We start from the raw sequence: 21,058 nt of genomic DNA on the forward strand, positions 1-21,058 counted from the left end.
AATCAAGCCAGTTAACAAACCCATAACCTTGCATTGTGATGGGAATACATACTTAAGATCTACTTTCATATTCCATTTTCAAGTACATATAATACATTACCATAATCTATGTTTACCATGTTACACAATAGATCTCTAGAATTGTCTGTTTTATTATAGGCATTCTGATAGATGTATAGAAGTATTTCCTAGAGTTTTTAGTTGCATTTTCTCAATGAGTACTGGAGTTGAGAACTTTTTCATAACCCTTCTTGAGCTTTTAGATATTGTCTTTTGTGTAGTCTTATCTAATTTTTAATTGAAGTGTCTGTTCAGTTTGCAGGAGTTTAAAGTGCATAAGGATTTAATTCCTTTTGCTTTTGCTTTTGCTTTTATTTATTGGAGATATGGTCTTGCTATGAGACTAGATTGGCCTCAAACTCCTCCTTATGGCAATCTTCCTGCCTCAGCCTCCCACATGCTGGGATTATAGACATGTGCCAGAAAGGCACGTATGTGTAAGAATTTTTTTTGCAAATACATGTACACCTAAATAAAAAATATATCTGAAAATTACTGTTATGTAAGTCAATGTTTAACCTTTTGAGAAACTGCCAAATTGTTTTTCAAAGCTCTTGCACCATATGATATCTGTGCCAAAAATATTGCCATGATACAAGAGGACTGCAGGAAGTTTGAGGACAGACTGGACCACACAGTGAGTTTGAGGCCAGCCTGAGCTGTAGTGAGAGACTATCTGAAACAAACAATAGCAACAACAAAAAAACCCTCCTTGTCCCATCAGAATTCTTTATTGACACTTTTAAAAATCAGAACTCATTGGTAGCGATCAAATATGGTCTTTTTGTGGTTTTGATTAGCATTCCCCTAAAGTCTAATTATGTTGAGCTTCTTCATGTGCTTATTGGCCATTTGTATATATATATATCCTTTGAGAAAAGTATGTTAGATCTTTCACCTTTTTTATTTTTTTATTTTTATTTTTTGATACTAGGGATTGAACTGAGGACCTTGCTCTGGTGAGGCAAGTGGCAGAACCACTGAGTTAAATTCCTGGCCCCCTTTTTGTTTGTTTATTTATTTTTTGGCAGGGTGGTTCTTTTTTAATCTAAAATCTACATAACAGTGGTAGGGAGGTAAGACCTTTCTCAGATGATGTTATTTACATACACCTACTCCACAAGGAACATAAACAGGTGCTGCCAACATAAAAAAATAATTAAATTTAAAACCAAGGGTCAGGGATGTAGCTCATTGTACAGGTCCTGGGTTCAATCCCCAGTACCACAAAAATGAACAAAAAACTGAAATTTCATTTTTAGAAAAGTGGATGGGCCAAAAGATAAGCCACAGTCAGAAAGACTAGTCTCATGTGTTTTCTCCTGTAAGTGAAATCTAGGCAAAGACCCCAAATTTTGAAAATGAGACAGAATCCTGTTAGACAAGAGAAGGGCATCAGGAAGAGGGAGGGGACAATAGGGATGGTCATAGGAAAGATGAACAGCTGCATGTATGAAAATACCAAAATGGAACGCAGAATACTGTGAAACTAAATATACATGTATTGGGAGGAAAGTAATCTACTGTGTATGTAATTGCATATCTTGCTTTTTTTTTTTTTGGTGGTACTGGGGATCAAACTCGGGTCCTTGCGCTTGCAAGGCAGGTGGCAGAACCACTGAGCTAAATCCCTGGCCCTCTTGCTTCTTGTACTTACTGCATCTTGAAGGTGTTTCCCTATTAGTATGTGAAAAAGCTTCTTTGTTCTTCAGGGCAGCATAGCATTCATTATATGTACCAATATTTAAGTAGCTTGTGGGCGTATAGGTTGGGTTTTTTTTTAATTATTTATCTATTTTGGTACTGGGGATTGAACTCAGGTCCTTCCGCTTGCAAAGCTGGCAGTGGCACCACTGAGCTAAATCCCCAGCCCTATTATTCTTTTGATAGCTACTCTTTTTTTTTCCATGGGGGGGTGCATTGAACCTAGGACTACATCCCAAGATCTACTTTCTGTTTTTAAATTTTGAGACAAGAGTCTCACTAAATGGCCTAGGCTTGGCTCGAATTTGTATTCTGCCTCAGCCTCCCAGAGTGCTGGTATTACAGGTGTGTACCGCCATACCCCACAGCTCCTCTATCTTGACAAGATGGAAAGATAGAAGGTAGGGACACATGAGCAGGGCTATACATTTTCCTGGGAAGTTAATAGGGTCCAGATCATATGGATGCAGAGAGCTCGGTGGTTCTGTTAATCCTGACATTATCTGTATTGGATGAAGAAACAAGTTGTAGATTAGCACTTGATAGGTCAAGGAGTTGTGGCCTGGAGTCTGTGTATAGCCCCTTTTACCTGGTCTTCTATATCACTGTTCTCCCCTCCCCTCCTCTCTTTTTTTAAGACAGGGTCTCACTATGTAGTTGAGACTGACCTGGAACTCACTATGTAGCCCAGGCTGGTCTCAAACTCTTCCCCTTTTCTCAATTGACTACCAAGAACTGAACATCTTTGCCCTGCTACACCCTTCCTGCCATGATGTTACTGCCTCAGAGCTAGCCAACCATGGACTGAAACCCTTTGGACACTATGAGCTAAATAAAACCTTCCCTCTTTTAAGTTGTTGTCAGGCATTGTGTCCCAGTGACAGGAAAGCTGACTGACACAGTGGTCTACTTTTGGGCCTGCATGTGGATATTGAATGTTAAAGAATGTTAAGGAGCTGATGTGTGGAGACTGATTTCGTTAGACAAGCACCTGTTTGCCCAGGATGGTCCTGAACTTGCAATCTTCCTGCCTCAGCCTCCCAGTACAGGTGTATGCCACCATGCCTGGCTCACTTATTGATAAAGAATTAGCAGTATTTTCATTAGCCTCAAATTAGAACACTGTTCCAGGTCTAAATAGATTGACTCCATCTTGAAGACAGGAGACTTCTCACTAGGGCAACAAGTGTTTGGGTTCAGAAACTTTCCAAGAAGGCATAACTGCCTAATTTCCAAAAAGTTCAGATTTCTGCCATTGTGTTTCAGACATATAACTTGTAACTTTAGTCTGAAGTATAAAAATTAATTTTAAGTTTGCAGAATGATGTAAGGGGCCTTCTAGTTTACTATTTTTTTCAACTTTGGTGGGCACACAATGTCACTAACTCTGTTAGGTACTATGTCCCAAACATACAATGCAAACATCAAACCAAGTCATAGCAAGACTGGTGCTAGAGATTTGAGATGGGAGAACCTTTGATTATAATTGGTAAGCTTTCTTAAGGTGTATCAAATCATGTGTCAGCAAAATCAAAACATCCTTTATCCCCTTTATTTATTTTGGTACCAGGGATTGAACTCGGCCTTGCACTGGCTAGGCAGGCACTGTGCCACTCAGCTATATTCTTTGCCCTTCCCTTGAGTTTCTTCAGATTTTTCCCTTTCAAATCCTTTTTCTTTATGTGGAAACAATCTTAACTCAGTGTTTCTTAACTCTTTCTTTGATAACCCTCTTTAGAAGGCATAAGCCATAATTCCTCCCAGAGTGACTCACAGGATTTTGTGTGCAATTTCAAATAATTTATATGCTTCCTTAAATCGTGGATACCCAGCCCACTCTCCAATTAACAATCACTGGTCTATCTCAAACATACATTCTTACTTCTGTCTTTGCCTTTTCCAGTATATCTTGTTTACTACAGCAGGGTAGCCTATTTATGTCATACTAGTTTAACCATTACTCAGTCCTTGCTATTTTATATGAAGGCCAAATATTTGAGTACATTTGATGTCTTCTACATTGTAACTCTTGGATATTTGACTCATATAGCTATTTTGCAGTACCAGAGTGAGCCAGATTTTCATGACTTCTGGTACACATTTCTATCATTTGATTTCATAATCGTAAAGACTGGATTTTGTAATCAAACATTTTGAAATTTAGTAATCTGTGCCTTTTATTTTGTAGTACTTAAATGTGTAAAAACAAAGTTGATTTATACCAATATGCCTACCTTTGTTTGCATTCCAAGCTGCACTGTTGAAACCAAACATTTCGGGTAACTGTATACCCTTCTTGCAATGAATTCTCAAAGCAATATTAGAGTAATTATTAAATTTGTGCTACAGTGTATATAAATAGTTAAGGAAGCAGTAGGAGAAAATAGTCACATTCCTTTTATCTGAAATATCCAGAAAGTTAAATCCATAGATACAGATGGTTTCCAGGTACAGGAAGTTTGAATGGTTGGTAATTACTCAGTGGATACAAGGTTTTATTTTGGAGCAATGAAAATGTTTTGGAAGAGAAAACAGTGTGGTCACAGAGCATTGTAAATGCAATAAATTCCACTGACTTTTCACTTTGAAAAGTTTATGCAGGGGCAGTGGGGGGGATGATATGTGTATCACCTCTTTAAAAGAATGGACACTCAGCTGTAGAAGTTATATTCTTTCTCAGCAAAATTAAAAATATGTTGTGAATTGTCCCTTGACTATTTTTTTTCTAACAATAGCCATATTTTAGTAAAGGTAGGAAAAGAAGCAGGCTCTGCAGAATAAATTTGGACTAAGTAAAAGTAGGAAAAGACCATCCTACGCGGTGAGGCAGGCCACCATCAGATAATACGTGGCTTGTCTCTTAATTGCTGATGTTTTCATTTTCCATCTTGTAAATGAAAATTGAATTTTCTAATGTTAGCTTCCTGTGACACTATCTTCACAAAGCTTTCTTTTTTTTTTTTTAATGGTACAGGGGATCGGGGTCCTTGGCTTTCAAGCACCACTGAGCCAAATTCCCAGACCAAGATTTCCTTTTTTTATCATAAAAGTAATAATCACATTAAATACAATTTGATAAAAGTTAGACTAACCAATTTCAGTGTTCTTATTCGACCATGGTGAACATTTTAGTGTTTCTTTCCCACATGCAAGTATTTCTCTTGTATTGCCTCACAGTCACAAGCTGCAATGTTTAGAAGCGATTGAATATTCCACTGCATTGCTATTATCATCCTACATGTTTAGTTATTTCTTTTTTGTTTGTTTGTTTTTTTTGAGACAGGGTCTCACTGTGTAGTTGAGACTGACCTGGAACTCACTATGTAGCCCAGGCTGGTCTGGAACTCAAAAGTGATCCTCCTGCCTCAGCCTCCCAAGTGCTGGGATTACAGGCATGCGCCACCACACCTGGCAGTTATTTATTTATTTTTTATTTTTTTAAAAATTGCCCAGTTTCTGGTGGTGGTATAAGTGGTGTTAGAGATGGAGAAGATGGTACAGTGTTTCTCATCTAGAAATTATGCCAGGCAGCTTTTTATGAGGTTGCGGACAGCTTCCATTTGAAAATAATTTATAAATAAGTGACTGGGGCAGATATCCTTGTTTAAAAACAGTTTTACATTGGGTCCTAAAATTAACAATTCTCTCAATGTTATTTTACATACATTTGTTCTAATTCTGGGATCAGATTGAGAAGCCTTTCATTTTGAGAGAGAAAAAAATTTTTTTTGCAGTGCTAGGGATCATATCAAGAACACACTAGGCAAGTGCTCTACCCACGCACTACACTTAACCTCAAAGCAAATCTGATGCCAGTTCTGCACTTCTTAAGAATTGCTGGCTCTTGTTGCAGTATGAGTCATCCAGTAGAAAAACATCAGCATCGTTCTCTTTAGTCTGTTGCATAATTCGCATTTTGAATAGTGCATTGGGAAATAGGAACCACCTGTTATAAGATTCAGGCAGGCACTGAGTGGACTGGAGAGTGAAAAAAAATGTGCCTAATTTGGTTTCTGAAGAGACCCAGGTTGGTTTCAGATTAGCTTTTTTTCCCTCAGATTCCTGCTCTTTTAACTTAACCAAAACCATTTTATTGGACTTCTAGGAAGAATTTGTATTAAATTTTTTAGATGATTGTTCAAAACAATTTTCAATAGCAGTACTTGCTCGTGCTGAGTGACTGTGATAATACATGTTCAGTGAATATTTATGTAATGAAAAGAAATGAACTTTTAATTTAAAAAACAAATATCCCAGCCACACCTCCCTGGAAGCACTATTTTTTTTTTTCAGGCATGCAGTCCATATAGTTTATATCTTATCAGATATAAAATTATATCATTTGTCAGTATTATAGATGTGATGCTGGCTTTTATGTCTGTGTGTGTATTGTTCAGGGGCTACATATAATGGCATGTTTGGGGTTATGGTCAAGATTGCTGGAAGATTAAAAGCAAAATATACATTATGACTTGTTTCAAATCCTCCTTTTTATGGTCTTAAGTATGTTTGGGAAAATTCAGAGCAGCATTCCCTGTAGGAGACCAGCTGGAGAGGGCTGTGTTTCCAGCAACAGCTTGTAAGTCTGTGAGGAAAAAAATTAGAAAAGCTGGCTTAAATTTCTTGCTGGATTAAAAGATACAGCTCTTGGTGACAAGCTGCATTCTTTAGCAGTGACTTTATTTTTCCTTTACCACAAACCAGGCTTGTTTCCAGGCTTAGCATTTTAGGCACTTCCCCTCTACATTGTTTTTAGTTTCTGAAATCATATTCCCTAGATTGAATCCAATATTTATTGGAGTGCCTTCATATGGTCATGTATTACATTTTCATAATTCATTGTTTCTTTTTTTGAGACAGGGTCTCACTATGTAGTTGAGACTGACTCTGGAACTCAACCGTGTAGCCCAGGCTGGCCCTAACTCACAACAATCCTCCTACCCCAGCCTCCCTAGTGCTGGGATTACAGGCGTGCGCCACCACACCTGGCTAATGTTTCTTAGTTTATAAACTCTGTAAGAGCAGGCCCCAATATTGTCTTGATAACATCTATCATAGGTACTGTGTATTACGTGCTAACAAACTAGGATGCTTTAGAGATTTTTTTTCTGACCAGGTGGGTTGGTGTGTTATAGCAAACGCATTTTCCTTTGCTAGGATTACAGGTATGCACCACCACTCCTGGCTCAGCCTATTTTATAATCCCGTATTTTCCCTTTACATTCTGTACTCTTCCATGATATTGCATTTTTCTGTAATTTTGTGGGGGAGGGCACTAGAGATTGAACTCAGGACCTTGTGCTTGTGAGGCAGGCAGCAGCCCCACTGAGCTAAATCCCTTGGCTCTGTAATGTTTTTGTTACTGGTTTTGTTTTGTTTTGTTTGGGTTTTGTTGGGGTTTTGGCTTTCTTTTGGAAGCGGGTGGTTGCGACTGGTCCTTACTATATAGTTCAGGCTGGCAAGTATAAAGAGGTACATACTTTGGTTTGGGACCTATTGAAATTCTTCTAAGATAGCTAGGTAGAGATTTGAAAGAAGCAGCAAACTAGGGATTGTCATTTAAAGAAGAAATGTTGCCAGGCATGGTGGCGCACGCCTGTAATCCCAGCACTGGGAAGGCTGAGGCAGGAGGATATGTGAGTTGGAGACCAGCCTAGGCTTCATGGTGAGTTCCAGATCAATCTCAACTACATAGACCCTGTCTCAAAAAAAGAAAAGAAAAGAGAAATGTTGACTGTAATATTATTTTCTTTCTTTGATTGGTTTACTGTGGCTTAAGCCAAATCAGTAATTTTTTCATAGCATGGTTAACAATTTCTGATGTTATGTAACATCATAGGAACATAAATGCTTTAATTTAGATCATTCTATTAATAATGTTTGAGTCCCAACTCTGAACTAAGATGCTGTGCTGAGTAGATGGTGTATACTGACTGGAAAGCAAAACAGCCTATGCTGTTGACAAATTTTATTTAATGGTTGGGAAAAACATTTATTAAAAATCATACAGGTGAGGGCTTGGGGTTTAGCTCAGTGGTATTGTTACTTGCCTAGCATGCTCAGGCCCTAGGTTTGATCTTCAACACCAAAGATGATTGTTTTTTTAGCCCCATGCACAAAATGTTTGCAGCTGAGTATAATCATTGGAATCAGGATTATTCTTGCTGTGATATACTTCCAAAGATGCTTCCACACAGAAGTAGCTGATTGTCAAGAAAAATGTTTTGGCCTGTCTTCCTGATGTTTTATGCTTTAATCAAACACTTCCTTGGAAGCCAGCATTTATGTCATCAGTTCTGTACACTGGTGATTAAACCTATTATACTATAAGTTGGACATGACTAATTGGTAAATTTTTTCCACCAGTTGACAGAATCACATTTAGTACTTTTGGGGTGCGAGGGTGGCAGAAAAAAGTGCCATTATCGTCAGTCACTCTTAAAGAATGTACTTGAAAGCAGAGCCCTAAATCCTCAGTGTTATGACATGTATACAAGATGGGATAAGGTTGCAGGAAATGTTTAATACAATGATATGAAAAACACGAGAGTAAGTTCATGGGTGACTGTATTTTTTAGTTATTCATAAGTAGCACTTTAGTAGACCATTTATTTTGTTTGTTTTTTGAGACAGGGTCTCACTATGTAGTTGAGACTGACCTGGAACTCACTATGTAGCCCAGGCTGGTGTTGAACTCACAACAATCCTCCTGCCTCAGCCTCCTGAGTGCTGGGATTACATGTGTGCCACCACACCTGGCTTAGTAGACCATTTCTTTATCCACCCATTTAGTGAGTCTACTTACTGGGTACCTATTGTGTACCAGAAACCACTAGGTCTAAATGCTGAGGAGTCATTGAGCAAAAATACACAATTCTTAATCTTACATCTTACAGTCTAATGGGTAAGATAAACATTCAAAGTGTAAGGAAATGTAAAATTACAGTTGTTAAGACTGCTATAATAAGAACTTATTTGGGTAAGAGCATATAATAAGAGTGGCTAAGGAAGGTTTTGGAGAAAGTAATAGTTGAACTGAACTGTGAAGAGAGAAAAAATGACTTTCTAAGCAAAACTTTTATTAGTACATTTTGGGTATACACAATAACATTCCTCATAGGGAATTTGTACCTGTACATGAAATTTTACAAAAGTTTTTTTTTCCAAGGTGGCATTTAAACAGAGTGACAGGCAGAGTCTCAGAGTATGGCAAGTCTGTGACTACAGGAGAAACTGGTTCTTTAAAGGATCTGGGGGCCAGGGATTTGGCTAAGTGGTTCCACCACCTGCCTCACTAGTGCAATGGCCTGAGATTGATCCCTGGTACCAAAAAATGTAATGGATCTGAGAGCTCGCCAGTGGTGCCAGATAGCAATGTTTTTGGATGTACTCTGTGCAAAGCCTGGGAGGTCACGTTAAAAATGACTTTGACCTCTACCCTATAAGCAGCAAGAAACTTCTCAAGGGGCTCAGCTGGGGGGATTGGCGGGGGGGGGGAATTGTTTTGGAAGGATTGCTCTAACTTCTGGGTGGAGAACAAATTGAGGCTTTGCTGACTAGTACAGTCATATCTTGTACTTGATTGATTTGAAACTCAACAAATTTGATGATCTTAGAACTAATTAACAAGTACCAAGGTACTGTACCGCACCTTAGGGAAGAAACGAGAGCTTAGTATGGGGTATTGAAATACACAGAAAAGAAATGAACATGAAATGATGTGATAAAATGAGTAGTAAGTAGGAGACAGTAAGAGAGGGAGGCACCAAGGATGTCTCTGTCTTACAAAACTAGAAAGATGAAGTCACTCCATTCACTGCTATAAGGAAGCCTAAGTGATCAAAATTTGGAGGGGAGTTCATTTTTTAATGTGTTGAGTTGAATCCTTGAGACATCAAATTTGAACTGTCAAGTGGGGCCTGGAGTTTAGGGGAGATCTAGACTAAACATTCAGGTTGTGATCCAAAAGTACAGTGTGCTTAAATTCAAAAATTATTACAGTAAAAGACACATTGCCAAGTTTGTGAATCATTTATTTATATTTGGATAATTTCAACTGTTAACATGGACCTAATTAGTAGCTGAAGAATATAGAGCAGGACAGAGCCTTGAGAAGTATTCAAGGAGTAGTGGGGGGATAAGCCTAAGAAGCAATTTGAGACGTAGAATGTTTGTAGTAGATTGCCCAAGACCTTTAGTCCAATGTAAAGTGTTATCTCCGTAATGATCCAGCATTTCTGTTTTTCCTGTACTTGTTTAACTGACTTGTTAATCCATGTGGGAGGTTTAGTGGTACCTGGATTTGAGTATAAACTTCTATCTATCTTGAGGGGTTGGAGGACATTAAGATTCTATCTATTAGCTTACTAGAGCTACCATATTAAAATGCCACAGACTGGGTGACTTAAGGACAACAAATTTATTTTCTCAGTTCTGGAAACTAGAATCCAAAATTAGGGTGTTTAATTTCTGAGACCTCTTAGTGTGTTTTGCAAATGGCTGCCGTCTCACATAGTTGCCCACCTATGGATTGATTCTTCTGTGTCCTAACATCTTTTAAGGACACTGGTTATAGGAGATTAAAGCCCATCTTTACGGCTATGTTTAGCTTTAATTACTTCTTAAAGACCCTATCTTCAAATTCAGTCACATTCTCAAATACCAAGGATTTGAACTTCTGCATTGGGTTTTCTGAGGATAAGGTAGTTTAATCTATAAGTATCTCTTCTCACAAGTGCTTTTATTTAACTAAATAATATTCAGAGTATTAGTTCCTTTAGGAATCTTTAAATTTACTGTAAGAAAAGGAGTGAAACACATGCTGGTTAACCACTGCTGTCAACTGGAAAGCATACCTGGGCAGTGTATCTCAGTGATACAGCCTTTGCCTAGCATGTTCAAGACACCCTGGGTTTATGTCCAGCAAGGAAGCATTTCTGATGAACATTATCAAATTTGAAAACAGGAATGAATGCAAGCATCATCCATCATTCTGACATTATCAGAAAAGTATGTATGTCTTTTACCACCCGTAGGGACTAGAACATGCACTAATCAAAAGTTTGCTTGTTTTCACAAGGCTGATAACTAGAAGCAAACTATATCAGTGGCATTCGGGAACCTCAGGACAATCCCCATATTTGATAATATGACAGGAAGACCCATAAGACTCAGTATAATACTTAGTTTTGATATTACAGCAAAAGAATAAAAAACAGGCTGGATGTGGTAGCACACACCTGTAATCCCAGCACTGGGGAGGCTGATGCAGGAGGATTGCTGTGAGTTCGAGACCAGCCTGGGCTACATAGTGAGTTCCAGGTCAGTCCCAACTACATAGTGAGATCCTGTCTCAAAAAACCAAAATTAATTAATTAATTAATTTTAAAAAAACAATCAGCGAAAGGGAAAGATACGTGGGGTCAATTCCAGAGGAAACCAGGGATAAGTTCTCTCCTAGGTGGGTCACACAGAACACTTCCACCCACATGTATGAAGGCCTGTCTGCTAGGGAGACTCAGGCACTCACTGCCTACCGCATAACAAAATTCCAGCCTCTCAGGAGGAAAGCAGGTTTTCAGCATATATGTGAGATTCTTGGTACAGTGAACCATCAGTTAGTGAATGGTAGGTTTTTATATATCTTATCTTCCATTGTCTTCTAACAAACTGAAAGAAGATTCATGTGCTACCCCCTGCAAAAAGAACTGGCTTTCTAGTTATTAAACAATTGACAACTCAATTAGAAGAAGCTACTTTTAAGTAAGAATGATGGAAGTTTAAATTTTAAATTAGGTATGTGAGATGAGATGATTAAGGGTAAACCCATCCCCAAAATAGCAAGAGGTCAGATCTTAGCCGTTTCCTTCCCTGTGTGGCTTTCTGAAAAATTGCATGTAAATTGAAATTAGATTGTTGGATCTACTAGTTGGATGGCTGGCTGGGCATGGTGGCACATGTCGGTAACCTCAGCGCCTGGGAGACTGAGGCAGAAGGACTACCTCAAGTTTGAGGCCAGTCTGGGCTGTACAGCAAAACCCTGTCTTAAACAAAAGATTGAATTAGAAGGTACTTAGAGGGTTTCTTTGGCCTAACAAAAAACACTGAATTAGAAACTGCATATATGAATTAAAAGTGTTTAATTTTTCTTTTAATGTCTATTAATATGTTCATAAAATAGAGCTTTCCTTTTCTGTTCTGCTTTGTGTTCACTGTACACACGTATAGACAAAGGTGAAGAAATCTAGCTTCTTTCTTTCTTTTCCTTCCTTCTTTCCTTCTTTCTTTTTTATTTTCCTTCCTTCCTTCCTTCTTTCTTTCTTTCTTTCCTTCCTTTCTTTTCTTTCTTTTCTTTCCTGGGTTCTACCACGTAGTCCAGGCTAGTCTTAAACTCATTATTGTAGCTCAGGCTGTCCTGTAATACACTGTAGTCCTTCTGCCTCAAGCTCCTCAGTGCTGGGATCACAGGTGTGCACCATCACACCTGGCCCAAAAATTAGCTTCTAAAATATTTTTTAGATTATTTGCTGCTCTAAAACAAGTCCATCTTGTTTTAGATACTCAAGGGTTTAGAAATCCCATAGTCTTACAATTTTGACCCCATGTGACTTCAAATATGTCACCTTTGTGTAGATGACATCTCATCAAAACTGGTCACATAGGACTACGACTGAAAATCAGGAAGATGTAGACAGAAGTCATAATCAAAGGGTTGAGTAATACAGTACTGAAAGAGGTTACAAAAAAGTCAGAGTTGCCTAGTATTCACAGAGAAGCAAAAAAATTAGGACTAAAGCCCAGGACAGTAACTTTTCCTGAAGTTTATGTGACAAAGAATCATTGGACAATAGGGAGAGAGCAAAAGATTAGAATACTTCACAAATGTTGACATTTGTGAAGCTCTTCACATCTAATAATAATTTGTATCATTAACAGTCTAAAGCGGATGCTATTTTTTATTCAAGTTTTTGTTTTTGAGATTGTCTCACTGTGTAGTTCAGGCTGGCCTCAAAACCACAGGAAGCAAGCATGTGTCATCATGTCTGGTTCAAAGATGTTGAGAGACTTATCTCAAGGCATAGCTTAGTGGTAGATTGGTTAGCCTGGTAAGACCCTGAGTCCAATCTTCAGCACCAGAAATAAACACAGAAAAAGATACTTAGCCCCAGGTCAAATAAATAGTGAATAGAGCCAAATCTCAATTTTGTTGTTTTTTTGGTTCTGGTTGTGAGACAGGCTCTTGCTATATATCGTTCAGGAGGTGGGCCTTGAACTTGCAGTGATTCTCCTGTCTCAGCCTCTCAACTGCTGGGATTACAGACGTGTGCCACCAGGCCTGGCTCTCAAGCTCTTATGATTTAATTTTTCAGACTGAAAATCCCATCCTCTAAAATAGTGTGTTTGTAACTGATGCACTGATTCCTGAGATTCTGTAGAGGTGACTGAGATGAGGGTAGAGATGGCACCTTTATCCCATGCAGCTCATGCACCACTCCCCACCCCATTCCACCAAAATAATCTGGCTTTATTGTGATATTCAAGCAAGGTAAAATTAATGTTTTAAATATAGTTTCTTTGAACAAAGTTACTTTGTTTTTAGGCTTCTTAATTTTTCTTTCAGCCAGGCCTGGTGGCACACATCTGAATTTTCATCGTTTGGGTGACTGAAGCAGGAGGATCACTGCGAGTTCGAAGCTAGCCTGAACTCTACATAGCCTGAACTCTACATAGCAAGACCTTGTCTCAAAAATTCTGGGGGTGTTTTTTAAGACAGTTTCTCACTATGTAGTTGAGACTGACCTGGAACTCACTATGTAGCTAGCCCAGGATGATCTTGAACTCAGAGCGATCCTCCTGCCTCAGTCTCCCGAGTGCTGGGATTGCAGGCATACGCCACCATGCTTGGACAAGAAAACTTTTTATCAGTACATGACTATTCCTTTCATCAAGTATAGTTGGTGTGTGTGTGTGTGTGCATAACACCTTCATTCTTTTGGTTTTTTCCTCTCTTTTTAATCCTTTCCCCCTCTCCCTTCTCTGTTTCCTCCCCCTTTGCAGAAGATATATCTTCCTTTTTCCTATTCTCTTTTATTTTATTTATTTATATTTTGGGTTTCTCATATAGGAGAAAAACATGACATTTAAACCATGAGTGTGTCTTATTTATTTCACTAAATATTATGGTCTCAAGGTTGATACATTTTCCCACAAATTATCCTTCTATATATCAGAGTTATCCTATATATCATAGTAATACTCCATTTTGTGTAAAAACTACATTTTTAAATTTTTTAAAACATCTTTTTATTTATTGCTTTTTTTTAGGTACCGGGGATCAGACTCAGGGCCTTGAGCTTGTGAGGCAGGCAGCTGAACCACTGAGCCAAATCCCTGGCTATTTTTAAATCATTCATGTGTTGATGGACATATAGGCTGCTTCCAAGATTTAGCCTACTGTGTTATGAATTGTGCTGGTAAAACATGGGTGTGCATGTATCACTATAATATGTCTTTAACTCTTTCAGGAAGATACCTAGAAGGAAAACGTAGCCTCATCAAATGGAATTTCTAGTTTTATTTTTTGGAGTTATTTCCATTATTACCAGCAGTGTAGAAGGGTTCTTCTTCCACACAGCCTCGCCAGCATTTGATATTGATTGGTTTCTTGGCGACAACCATTCTTTCTGGAGTAAGGTGCACTCTCAGTATTTAGTTTGCATTTTTCTAATGGCCATTGTTGACCGTCCATGTACTTATTCATTTGTACTTCTTCTGAGAAATATGTTTTCCATTGCTCATATTTTGGGTTGTGTATTGGGATCTGCTTTTTTTTGGGTGGGGGGGGTTTGAGACAGGGTTTCACTATATAGTTGAGACTGACCTGGAACTCACTATGTAGCCCTGGCTGGTCTTGAACTCACAGCAATCCTCCTGACTCAGCCTCCCCAGTGCTGGGATTACAGGCATGCACCACCACGCTGGCTGGATCTGATTTTTAAGAGTTCCTTTTTTGGTACATGGGTCCTTGTGAGGCAGGCAGTAGAACCACTGAGCTAAATCCCAGGCCCTTAAAGCGTTCTTTATGTGTTTTCTAGATGTTAGTCCTCTGAGAGTAGCTAGCAAATTTTTCCAGGTCTGCAGACTGACTCTTCATTTGTTTTCCTTGGCTGCATAGAAAGAAGCTTTTAAATGTGATACAATCTCATTTGTTGATTCTGTTCTGATTTTTTGTGCAGTGGAGGTTCTGTTCTGAAAATTGTTGCTTATTGCCTATGTCTTAAAATTTTTTACCTATTTTATCTAACAGCAGATTGCATTTTTGTGTTTTAACACTTAGACTTTGGTTCTTTTTATTTTAGTTTAATACATGGTGAGAGGTACATACAGGATTAGATCCAATCATCTGCATATGGATAGCCAGTTTTCCCAGCACCACTAAAGAAGCTATCTTTCCTTTGGAGTATGTTTTTGGCCCATTTGTCAAAGATCAGGAAGCTGAATGTGTTTGGGATTTCGTCTTTTTATGTGCCAGTACCATGCTGTTTTTATTACTGTTGCTTTATATTATAACTTTGTGATCCCTCCTGTTTTGCTCAGGATTATTTTTGCTCTGGGCGTCTTCTGGTGCCATATGAATTGTAGATTCTCTCCAGTTCTGTGAGGAATGTTATTGGTATTTGGATTGAGGAGGCTTCTTTTTTTTTTACTTTTTCTCCCCATACTGCTGGGGGCCAAACCTAGACTTGCACACAAGCCACACCTGTGCTCTCATTGCTGGATTACAGAGTTGTATTACCCTTTTAGATAAGCTTGTTTGTGAGACAAGGGGTTAGATCCCAAAGTAAGAAAAAGAAACTGTCCTCTGGTGTTTTAAAACTTCTTTCTGAAATGAAGTAGCTCACAAAGGTTCCAATAGAAGACAAGACAAAAGATGTGATTGAAGTTTTTATTTTTCTGCCAGTAATAGCGTATTTAGTAATTCACGAAGCATTTCACTTTAGATAGTCTTAGTTCTAGAAGCTACTGAAAGTATAAAGATGATCTGTACGATGAAAAATCCTTTTTTTGTGCTACGGGTGAACCCAGGGCCTCTCACATGCTAAATGCTTTGTTTTGATGTCCCCTCCCCCTGTGTACCAGGGTTCAAACTCAGGACCTCGTGCTTACCAGGCTTGCACTGTGCTGTTTTGATGACTTCAAGAATATCATTTCAGTGTATTGTTTTTCAAAGTAATGCAAGTGGACAAAATCTAAACTAACATAGAATATTCTTGTATCTTTATGCACGCTATAGTGAAAGTCACCAGCTTTACAGGGAGAATATAATTCATTATAATTCCAGTATGGTCAGTGACTGTAGGCAAACTTTTGTCTTACCAAATGGAAGTTGATCTTAGGTGATATCCAAGACCCTTTTTTAAAATTATATTTTCACCATAGTCCATTGCATGCAATTTTGAAAGGCTGGTCTACAGTCACGTAAATGTGGAACTGTAATAGTAGCAGCTAATATCTACTGACTGAACTTTTATAAGTTTAACAGAATGCCAAGAACAGCACTTAAAATTCCCACTTAATTTAATCACCCTAGTACTTTACACATGGAGAAACTGAGGCTGAATATTTGCCTGCTATATATAAAATCCAGAGGAAGTGGTCAAGTTTATTACAACAATACCCAGTCTGTTAGACTGTATGAATTTTAAAATTGTTTTCCATATGGGGAAAAAATAAGTCTATTGACCAGTGCTAATGTAATTGTTATACTGAGACCACAGCTTCCTTGAAGCCTATAAAATATCAGACCAGTTGCTTTATCACATGCAGACCTATTTATATTGATTTATCTTTGGTGTATCAAGAATACATATATAGGATTATGTGGTCTTTGTAGGGAGATAGGTCAGATTGTGTGTGAGTGTGTCTGTGCATGTGTGCGTGCATGCGTCTGCATGTGTGTGTGTGCGCGCGCACGTTAGAAGCCTAGTCTAGCCGCCTATCAGGGCCCTTCCCTCTCACCTCTGCCTCCCCACAAAGATTTTTCAATAATCATTTCTTAATCTACCTTTAATATTTAGGAACAAGTTCCAGTTCCAGTGTATCATCCAACACCTAGCCAGACTCGGCTAGCAACTCAGCTGACCGAAGAGGAACAAATTAGGATAGCTCAAAGAATAGGCCTTATACAGCATCTGCCTAAAGGAGTTTATGACCCTGGAAGAGATGGATCAGAAAAAAAGATCCGAGAGTAAGTTTTTTTTTCCCGGTACCAAGTATCAACTCAGGTCCTTGCGCTTGTGAGGCAGGCAGCAGAACCACTGAGCTAAATCCCCGGCCCAGGAATAAGCTTTAATAAGCTTTATTTCAGAGGTCTATTTTCGAACAATAGCTTTTGAAAATTTTGCCCTTGCTCATGTACAGGGATACCTTAGGTGTTGATTTCAGTGTATTCCAAATTCATGTTCAAACACCGAAAAGTTTAAGAACTGAACATATTTTTCCTATAAGAAATAATGGAAAACCAGATAATTGGTTCATTGGCCCAAAAATTACACTCACACATCCATTTTTTTTCTTTAACTCTGTCATGGTTCTCAGTTTCCTCTTAGCTTTATTGCTGGTAGCATTAACTTTCTTAGGAGCTGTGGTTATGATATTTTATGCAAATAAAACACAAAGCACAGTGACAAATGTTTTTAACAAGCACTATATGTTGTCTTGGCAAGAACAACACTTAGACTGAGGCACATCCCTTTGTGAAGTGGTGAGACGCCCGACACATAACTCACTCTTTGCCCATACAGATTTTTTCAAATTGAATTTTCATATTGACTAGCCAAGGAAGTTACACTGAGCAGCTTTTTTTTCTTTTTGCTGTTTGAGTAGGGGAAAGTTCAAGCTTGGCAGCCATTCAACAACCAAGGTATCACTGTGCTTTGGAAGTCTGTGACATTTACTTATTAGAAAGCCTCAGTTAATACAAGAGAATATTTAGATGCAACAATAAAGAATTTATATATATAAAAATATATGCAATATGGTGGGAATTCTATTATTTACACTTCTTGTCCATTTGGATAACAGTTGAGGATAGCTAAAACCATTTACATATTTGTATTTGTATGTGAAATAAGGCCAGCATTACTAGTGGCCCTGTCAATTGGTTTTTGGAAGTCATTTGGCAACATTTCGAGGACTATACTCTTTAAGATATTAGCCATAGCGATCTATCCCAAAATGTGTACCACCCCCCCAGGCTAAAGCTTTATGCTTTATTCACCACAGTCTTGTTTAAGGGGGAAAAATGTGTGCTGCATAACTGTCAATCAGTAGAGGTATAGATAAGTAAGTTGTGGTACGGGAATACTTCATCAGGCTATGCAGCCATTAAAAGTGTTAAGTTTTTAGTGATAAGAGAGATTTTGTTTTTTTGTAAGATAATTAAGCCTGATGAGTTGATAAAATTTTGCTGGTGCAGAACTTGGGTCCCCAAGGCTCATCGTTGTCTTTGAGGAATCCCTAATGATGAGGGATCCTTTCTTCTTTTAAATTGAGAACGGCTTACCCAACACAAGCATGTTTGATTTACTATGTTAATATTTGGTGCTATACCAACGTTTAGTGCTAGTACTTAAGATTGTAGTCTGTCTGGGACATTGACTTCTGAAATGAAAATTCAAAACTGAGTTAATGAAAATAGCTTTAACTTAAAGCAGCCCAATAGGTTGAAATTAGGGCTGTGTTTTTACATATTGTTAAAATAAAAATTATGGTACTCCAGGGTTGCACTGAAAACTCAGTATAAAGAAACAAAGTTGATTTGTCTTCCTACTTAAAGCATCTTGCAGGTCTCTCCTGTAATATATAGCTGTTGTACAAATGGCAGCAAACTTGATATTAGTGTGGTCCATTTCTCATTGCTCTAGTAATCACTCTTAAGCCCAGCAAATTCTGAGGAGTTTTAAGCAAGAGAATATAGATGGATAAACACGTAGGGGGAAAAATTCTATTTGCATGCTGAAGTAATGAGGTGACAGGCAAATCGTGCTAGTATGTTGTTTGGAGTAACACCGTGTCTGAGTGTTATGGATAGCCTACTCATCTAAAGATGCTTCCTGATTTATCTTGCTTCCTTCCACAGGTGTGTGATCTGTATGATGGACTTTGTTTACGGGGACCCGATTCGATTTCTGCCGTGCATGCACATCTATCACCTGGACTGTATAGATGACTGGTTGATGAGATCCTTCACGTGCCCCTCCTGCATGGAGCCAGTTGATGCAGCACTGCTTTCGTCCTATATGACTAATTGAGCCAGGGTCTCTTGTCTGACTTCAAGTGAACCATCAGTCTTGGTGGTTTTGATCTTTTGTCACTGAGCCCAAAGAGCCAGGGATTAGGAATTAAGATCATGCACAAAAGTTTCCTAAAAATTCCTGGATGGATGGCTGCAGATGTTGAGGAAAGTATGTAATATTTTAGAAACTTAGGGGGGGAAATAGGATGGTATTTTTATGTAAAGCCTTGACCCAGTGTTTAAAAAGGATAATTGTATTTAGATCTTGTTATTATTGCTCCAGTACATAGGAATTGTGTAAGTGTTACAGCAGCCATTTATGTTTAAATTGTGTGTATTAAAGATTAGGAAAAAGATAGTGGATATTTTTCCTAAATGAAATAACTTTCTTCCCTCCACCAATTCTTTTCTGAAGTTACTGGCATTTGGGTCAAGGTTTTATTAAAAGCTACATTTTATAACACTGGCACAAAAAAAGTAGTTTTAAGCTTGTTTGCACAGTTCTTTTTTTCCATTGGAAATGGAATTCATTGCCTTAGGTCTTTTAAAATAGTGTATTATTGTTGGGGCTGGCTCTATGCTTGAAAACCAGTTTATTTATAACCTGTTGTAAAGTGCTCTATTCTGTTTGCAGTTAGGAAATGCAAAATTCAAAGTGATCTCCTAGCTTGTAAGCAAACTGAGATGCACTATCCCTTTTCTATAAAAATGATTTAATGCGTCAAGAAACCTACTCCAGCAAAGTGGTTTGATAGTATCCTTTCCTATGTGTTTATCTTTTGGGTTGTTAATATGATGATTGAAAGTCAAGATAAATTTTAAATATTAAAATTTCTGATTTATTCAGCTTGAAGCCACCATGCTTATTTGAAAATGAAGGTGGCACCATGATGAAACTTAGTTTTTCAATGTAACAGTTTTGATTTATTCTCTTTCCTATGACCTCCTTCCTTGTTGTCTTGACCCATATAGCAAAAGGATACTGCATCTCTCATTACTGTTGTGCTGGGGTTTATTGAAGTTACATAAACACATCTCAGTCTGTGTCTCCTTGGAAAGATATCTATTAAGTCCTGCTAGGTGACTGATAAGACTAAGCAGGGAATAAAAGTAAATGTGTTTCATGTTTTGCACACAAATGCAGAATTTGTAGTATAACCACATGACTTCGTAGTTGTGATCTCAAAAAAGGAATTCCTCATTTAATTTTTCTTGCAGGTAATGTAAGAATACTCTAAAACTCTAAGCTTCTGAAGTGTTAGAGGTAGAGATGTTCTAGTAAATATGTAGTGGTACTGTTTTATCCATTTAGCATGTGTTTATTTTTTTTCCTTGTGTACCCAAAGTGACTCATTTGTTCCTCTCAGATATTACAGCTAAAAATCATTCATTAGCAAAAGAAGTGGTCTCCACATAAAAAACAAATGTTTCTTATTATTTTATATTGAGTTGAATATTAGACTCAACACTTTTCTACATACAAACAGGTTTCTGGAAGGTTCTTTGTAATTGCATTATAGGAGAATTTAGCATGTCATAAGTACTTATTTGACATATTATGCATATGTTGGTTAATTTCCTTATGAGCCCCATGATGGAATGACTTAAAGATGAATTTGATGAAAGTTGAAAGAAACTAGATTATCAGGTTCTGTTAAATTGTTACATGTATCTTGCTTAAATTTCTGTTCATTAATTTATATCTATCCAGTTACATAAAGCAAATTTGGAGGAAACATGTGAATTTGTGCAATATTTTCAGTGATACTTTTTTATTTTTGTGTTTTCTACTTAAAACATGGTGTCTATATTAAGTATTGTAGCCAGACTTTCTTTTTTTTCTAGATTGTCAAAATTGGTAAATGAAACTTTAAAAATGATTTTCCGTATTGCAGTAAGTCTTTATTACAGGACTTTCACAGAAGTTTGGTAATTTTGAAGGAACCAGTATTGAACGGGATGCTTTTTTGAGTACTTAGTATTCTTTAACTTTGTTCT

At 37.8% G+C, this 21,058-nt stretch overlaps 1 protein-coding gene across 1 annotated transcript in view; it reads left to right on the top strand.

The window, feature by feature from the left end:
• Rnf11 (ring finger protein 11) overlaps nucleotides 1-20,816 on the top strand; it is a gene marked incomplete at its 5' end in the record, with an annotated part of 35,776 nt that extends 14,960 nt beyond the window's left edge. Inside the window, 2 exons of the mRNA XM_010610414.2 lie at nucleotides 16,842-17,011; nucleotides 18,905-20,816. Of these exons, the coding sequence (XP_010608716.1) occupies nucleotides 16,842-17,011; nucleotides 18,905-19,076 (342 nt within the window). The remainder of the gene's footprint in view (nucleotides 1-16,841; nucleotides 17,012-18,904) is intronic.
• Between the last annotated feature and the right edge of the window lie 242 nt (nucleotides 20,817-21,058).

Source organism: Fukomys damarensis, unplaced genomic scaffold, assembly GCF_012274545.1.
Source record: "Fukomys damarensis isolate Sample0158 unplaced genomic scaffold, DMR_v1.0_HiC HiC_scaffold_23, whole genome shotgun sequence".
Taxonomy (NCBI): Eukaryota; Metazoa; Chordata; class Mammalia; order Rodentia; family Bathyergidae; genus Fukomys; species Fukomys damarensis.